The following is a 6225-nucleotide window of genomic DNA, read 5'->3' as shown; positions in this document are numbered from 1 at the left end:
ACCCATCCTTAAGACAGTGACTATATTAGCTTCCTCCATGCCTGAAGCCGTCAAAGTAAAAGCCCTAATAGACTCTGGCTGCACCCGCTGCCTCATTAGCCCAACACTAATCGCATATCCCCACAGGGCATCGAAATGGACCATGAGAAAGTAAGGGCAGTATTAGAATGGGTACCACCCCGCACAAGGAAGCAATTGCAAAGTTTCCTGGGGTTTGCAAACTTCTACCACCAATTCATCCCTTCATTTGCCCAAATAGCCCTGTCCCTCACAAACTTGTTGAAAACCAGAGGGGGGGCAGTGAAACCCAGCCAGCCCCTGAAGTGGACAATGGAATGTCAAGCAGCATTTGAGAGGCTAAAGAGGCTTTTTTCTGCCGAACCTGTACTGAGACACCCAGATCCCGATAAACCTTTCGTAATACAGGCAGATGCGAGCGATGTGACGGTGGGAGCTGTATTATTACAGGAAAATGATGAGGGGGCATTGCAACCGTGTGCATATACATCCAGGAAACTCATGGAGACAGAACAACGTTGGGCCGTGTGGGAAAAGGAGGTGTACGCTGTGAGGTGGTCATTACTTACATAGCGTCATTTCCTTGAAGGAAATAAAATTCCCTTCCAGGTCAGGACAAACCACAAAAATTTGGAAGCGCTAAAAACACCCAGGAAACTCACTCCTAAGCATGCCCGCTGGTCTCAACATTTTCACTGATTCCTTTTTACACTCAAAACACCGGGGGGGGGGGGGGAGAATTTCCTGGCGGATACATTATCTTGCATGCCCCAATATAATAGCACACAAGCCACTGACTCTAAACCACTTATGCCCAAACAACAACTGGCAGCACCAGTAACCACCAGGGCCCAAGCTAAAATAAAGCCGCAGGTGGATAGCCAAACTGGAATCGAATTCCGAAAATCTTTAGAAACTGATGAATGGTTCCAGAAAAATAAACGTGCACAAGCAAAGACGGACTACCCTGGGTGGGTGAGACGTTATACATACCTGCCACCCAGAGGATCAATTTCATGCAGTTGTGCCATGATACAAAATCAGCAGGACATTTTGGGTTTGTAAAAACTTTACATTTAACTAAAAGACAATTTTAGTGGCCATCCATGAAAAAGGACATAGAAAGCTACGTGGCCAGCTGCCAAACGTGCGCAACAGCTAAGAGGCTGCAGGGGAAGTCGCCTGGACTGTTACAACCAGTGGTGAACCCCTCAGCCCCCTGGAAAGAAATAGCCATGGATTTTATAGTGGAATTACCAGAAAGCAATGGGAACACTGTCATCTGGGGGGGTCACAGATTTGTTTTCCAAACAGGTACACTTTATCCCATGCCAAAAGATTCCCACCGCAAAAACCTTAGCGAAACTATTAGTGCAGCACATTTACAGACTGCATGGGGCACCCCAACGCATGATTTGTGATGGGAATGCAATTTACGTCAAAGTTTTGGAAGGAATTTTTATCCCTCTCAGGAACTACTCAGGGACTGACATCTAGTCACCATCAGGGAAACAGTCAATTGGAACGCAGGAACTCAGTACTGGAGCAATATTTAAGATGCTTTATTAATTTCCAGCAAACAAATTGGACGGACCTAATGCCTTTCACAGAAGTTGCTTACAGGCCGTACTCAGCCTGGCTGACAGGCCATACTGAGCATGTGGTCCTCAATGGAACTGCATCTACATGGAGGGAAGTGTGTAGTGGGGTGCCCCAGGGCTCTGTTCTAGGCCCAGTGCTCTTCAACATCTTCATCAACGATTTGGACAAGGGGATAGATGGGGAACTCATCAGATTTGCAGACGACACCAAGCTGGCAGGAACAGCCAACACTCCAGAAGACAGGCTTAAGATACAGGAGGATCTGGACAGACTTGAACACTGGGCGCTATCTAACAAAATGAAATTCAATGGTGAAAAAAGTAAGGTTCTACATTTAGGCAGGAAAAATCAAATGCACAGGTATAGTAGTCTATATAAGAGGAGAGGCTGGGGGAATATCCTTGGGCCATATGCTCAGGTACGTGCCTCAAGGAAGATCCTGCTTGAGACAGGACTCTATTCCCTGTCCAAGAAGTAGCTGTCAGTATTGTGAACACTGGGTGGCATGACCATAAGCAGCTTCTAAATATTTCTTAGCTTTAACTAAGAATCTTTCTATTCTTCTTTTTGAATTGTTTTTTCTCACTCTATTTTGCAGCACACTTCTAGCCCAGAAACAACTGTACTGCATATTTGATCTCTTCCCCATGGACTTTCAATAGTAGAATAGAATAGAGCTGGAAGGGACTTTGGAGGTCTTCTAGTCCAGCCCCCTGCTTGAGCAGGAGAACCTATATCATCTCAGACAGGTGGATGTCCAGTCTCTTCTTAAAAATCTCCAGTGATGGAGCACCCACAATTTCTGGGGCTAAGCTGTTCCACTGGTTGATTGTCCTCACTATCAGGAAATTTCTCCTTAGTTCCAGGTTGCTTCTCTCTTTGGTCAGTTTCCAACCATTGTTTCTCATCCTTCCCTCTGGTGCTTTGGTGAACAACCTGGGCCCCTCTGTCTTGTGGCAGCCTCTCAGATACTGGAACACTGCTATCATGTCTCCCCCAAGACTAGCCAGACCCAACCCAAATCCCAAAGCTGTTCTTCATATGTTTTAGTCTCCAGGCCCCTGATCATCTTAGTTGCTCTTCTTTGAATTTTTTTCCAGACTCTCAACATCTTTTTTGTCTGAAATATCCTATTGCTTTTCAGCTAACTGTGAGATAGTCTCTTCCAGGAGAGATTAACTTTGTTGATCTTTAGTTTAAATCATTCTTCCTTCATGTGCCACTAGATACTCCACCAACCCAGAGCATAATTCAGCCACCTTTAACACACACACACCCCAAAAAACACAACCCCAGCTATGTATTCATTTTTTCTCCAAATATATCTATTATGCTTGTGGCCAAACAGTTCAATTTTTGTTTCATCAGTCCAAAATGCTTCAGGTTTCCTTTTGAATAATTTAGATGCCATTTTTGTAATAATATCAGATAAAAGATATCTTTCTGACAACTCTCCATTTTTCTGGGCAATTCGCAGAGATTTTTCTTGGTTTTCCAGGTTTTTTTTCTTGATCTCAACAGTTATATGTAACTTACAGTTCTTGATAATCTTTCTCACATGGTCAACTGGAAGCATTCAGAGATTTGAATAACTTTTACCTGCTTTCTAAAAATGAATTAACTTCATTTTCAAATATTCAAAAAGCTGTTTAGAGGAGTTCACAGGAAACTACAGAAACAAACAAGATTTTATTTCTGATGTATTCTCCCCATTAGCAAACTAATGAATAGGGACTAAAGAACAGTTGAAACCACATAAAAGGAAGAATGGAAAGATTTATGCTCCTTGCAGACAGCTGGTCATTTGCATTCTTTTAGAGAGTCGTTAATGTTGACTGGAGGCTTATCTGTGCCTTCAGGGTCACCTGAGTAGTGCAGTTCCAAGAAGGTTCCAGACCTATTTGCACTACTCAAGGTCTCTGCCTCTCCAGAGCCACAGGGACAGAGATTATCAGTCAATGGTGTCTTTTTATATTTGCCACGCAGGATAGCCAATGGAAGCACATGGCACCATGCAAGCGAAAATGCTCTCCAATGGATTACTGTCCCCAACTGGTCAAGATAACTGGTGGGGGTAACAACATAGCTAATGGAATCTGGAGACAGAAACAAGGGAGTTTTTCAAAGTCCGCTTGCTTCTCTATGTCCTCTATCTTTGTTGCAGGGTTTGGTTTGCTTGGTCATAGTCCAACTTGAGTATTGAGGCTGGAGAAAAGCTTAATTTAGCAAGGTTGGACTCAATGGCCTTGATCCATGAAGAGGAGAATTTGTCTTGGAGGATTAATGATGCAAAGCCTTGAGGAAAAAAATTTTAGCCAAATATTGCTGAATAGCTCTTTTAGTGACATTCAAAGTTACAGCAGCACTGAAAAAAGTGACTTATGACCATTTTTCACACTTACGACTATTGCAGCCTCTCCATGGTCTCATGACTGAAATTCAGATGCTTGGCAACTGATTCATATTTGCAATGTCATGGGATCATGTGATCACATTTTATGACCTTTTAACAAGCAAAGACAATGGGGAAGCCAGATTGACTTAACAACCGTGTTACTAACTTAATAACTGCAATTCACTTAACTGTGATAAGGTCCTAGAATGGGGCAAAATTCACTTAACTGTCTCACTTAGCAACAGAAAAGTTGGGCTAATTGTGGTTCTAAGGACTACCTGTATACAAGTGGCTTTGGTGTTCTTGGTAGTTCCTTGATTGGGGTGATGCTTACTGATTGATTGTTGGGCTAGTCCTGGTATTAATCTCTTCTTATTTGGTATTGATTGCTGGCAGAGGTGTTTTGATATTTTTCTTTCCTTTTTTAGCTTTTGGATTGTCTTTTCTGTTGGTTTCTGTTTACTTAAGGATTCAAGAGAGCTTACACATTTACATGCACTGTATACGCAAGAGATGTGTATGTGTAAGTTTGTGTGTATGTAAATATAGGAGTGCCTATATTTACCTATAGCTCTATTTATACAGCTATAGCTGTATATATACGGTATTTTTTAAAAAAATATGTTCCATGCCAAAATTAGATTCTGCTTACTGTGGGATAATCCCCTTCCTATAACTGTTAACACTGTTGCAGGCAGGAGGAAAGAATCAAGCCACCTGCCTTTAAAAGGGGGGAGGAAATAAGTCAGATCCAGAAAACAAGCCCTTTCCTCATAACTAGTGGGCCTCTCTGGACTTTTGCAGCCCAAATAAAATAGCCATTAGCAGTGCAGCAGTACTCAGTACAATTTGGGAAATCTCCTGATCTAAAGATGGACAAAAGCCATCTTTTGCAAAGTTTTTGTAAAAGACATGTTTTTTTAAAAAATCTCTTCCTGGGCTAAGCTGATGGTCCTTGTTTTCGAAGGACTAATCATATCTTTCACACACACCTGCAAAAGGACATTTTGCACGTCTTGAGCTCCTGCTGCTGCTGCTAAGGCCCTTCCTCACCGGGGTGACTTACAAGGTCCTCCAGCATCCTAGAGCCGTCGCTGTAAAAGCCCGTTTGTCCCCCTTAACTGTACTGTGTTATCTTGGGCTGGAGCTCTCGGCCAGGAAGCAACGGGATTTTTTTCCCCCAAAGTCCCACCGCCTCTCTCTCCCTCCCTCCCTCCCTCCCTCTCTCCCTCCCTCTCTCTCTCTCTCTCTCTCTCTCCCGCCCCCCCCCCCACCACAACCCTTTCTTTTTCTTTGCGAAATCAGACTCCTGGCTCCAAGCCATTGTTGGGGGTGGCGACCGGCTGCTTCTGAGAAAGCCATTGGCTCCTCCAGGAGAAGCCCCGCGGCTCTCCCACTTTAAACCCGCGGGCGTCCGGGCGGAGGGCAGCGATGAGTCCGGCCGCTTTCCAACTCTGGAGGGATTATTTCCAGCTGGCCAAACTAGTGGAAGGCATGGGCCGATGCGAGCCCTCCGAAGGAGAAGAGGAAGAAGGAGAAGAAGAGCCCGGCCCGCAGGCGGCGGGATTCCCGCCGGACCAGCAGCGCCAACTTTTCCCGCGGCGGCAGCGGCAGCGGCAGCTGGTGGACAAGCCTCCCTGGGCCGCGGGCGGACGGGAGGAGCCCAGCTGTTCTTTTTGCAGGCGGAACGGGGAGTCGCGCTCCATCTACACCTCCCATCGGCTGAAGGACGAGGCCGGCCGCGTGCAGTGCCCCATCCTGAGAAGATACAAGTGTCCTCAGTGCGGGGCGTCGGAGGACTTCGCGCACACGCGGAGGTTTTGCCCTTTAACGAAGCAGGATTATATATCCGTGTACACGCGCTGCGTCAGGAACTCCACTGGGAAGAGGGGGAAAAAGGCAAGTCGCCGAAAACACCAGCCCTCGTTGTTTTCCCCCTCGATATATACTTTGCATATTATTATTTTTTTTAAAAAAAAAATCCTTTTCCCCCATCCCAGATTTGAAAGCGACCGGAATGTATCGGCGGCGGCTCTAATAGGCGAGTACAGGCGATTGCTTGTAACTACCGAAAGGACACAGATAACGGTCGGGGTTGTGTTTTTTTTTTCCCCCATACAGCAGTGCCAACCCTTAAGTGCTTTTGACGTTCAGCGGGATTAGGAATTTCTTCCTTTCTAGATTTAAATCGAAGAAGGACCGGGAATAGA

General features: G+C 45.2%; 1 protein-coding gene across 1 annotated transcript; it reads left to right on the top strand.

The window, feature by feature from the left end:
- Positions 1 to 5446: 5446 nt before the first annotated feature.
- NANOS3 (nanos C2HC-type zinc finger 3) lies at positions 5447 to 6021 on the top strand (the record flags this gene model as incomplete). The annotated part of the gene is given in 2 exon segments (XM_081316194.1): positions 5447 to 5986; positions 5989 to 6021. Coding segments are annotated over 2 exon segments (573 nt in total).
- Positions 6022 to 6225: the final 204 nt, after the last annotated feature.

Source organism: Vipera berus (genome assembly GCF_964194415.1).
Source record: "Vipera berus genome assembly, chromosome: 2".
Classification (NCBI taxonomy): domain Eukaryota; kingdom Metazoa; phylum Chordata; class Lepidosauria; order Squamata; family Viperidae; genus Vipera; species Vipera berus.
The sequence above is the reverse complement of the archived record's forward strand: the minus strand, read 5'-3'. Positions and strand labels throughout refer to the sequence as shown.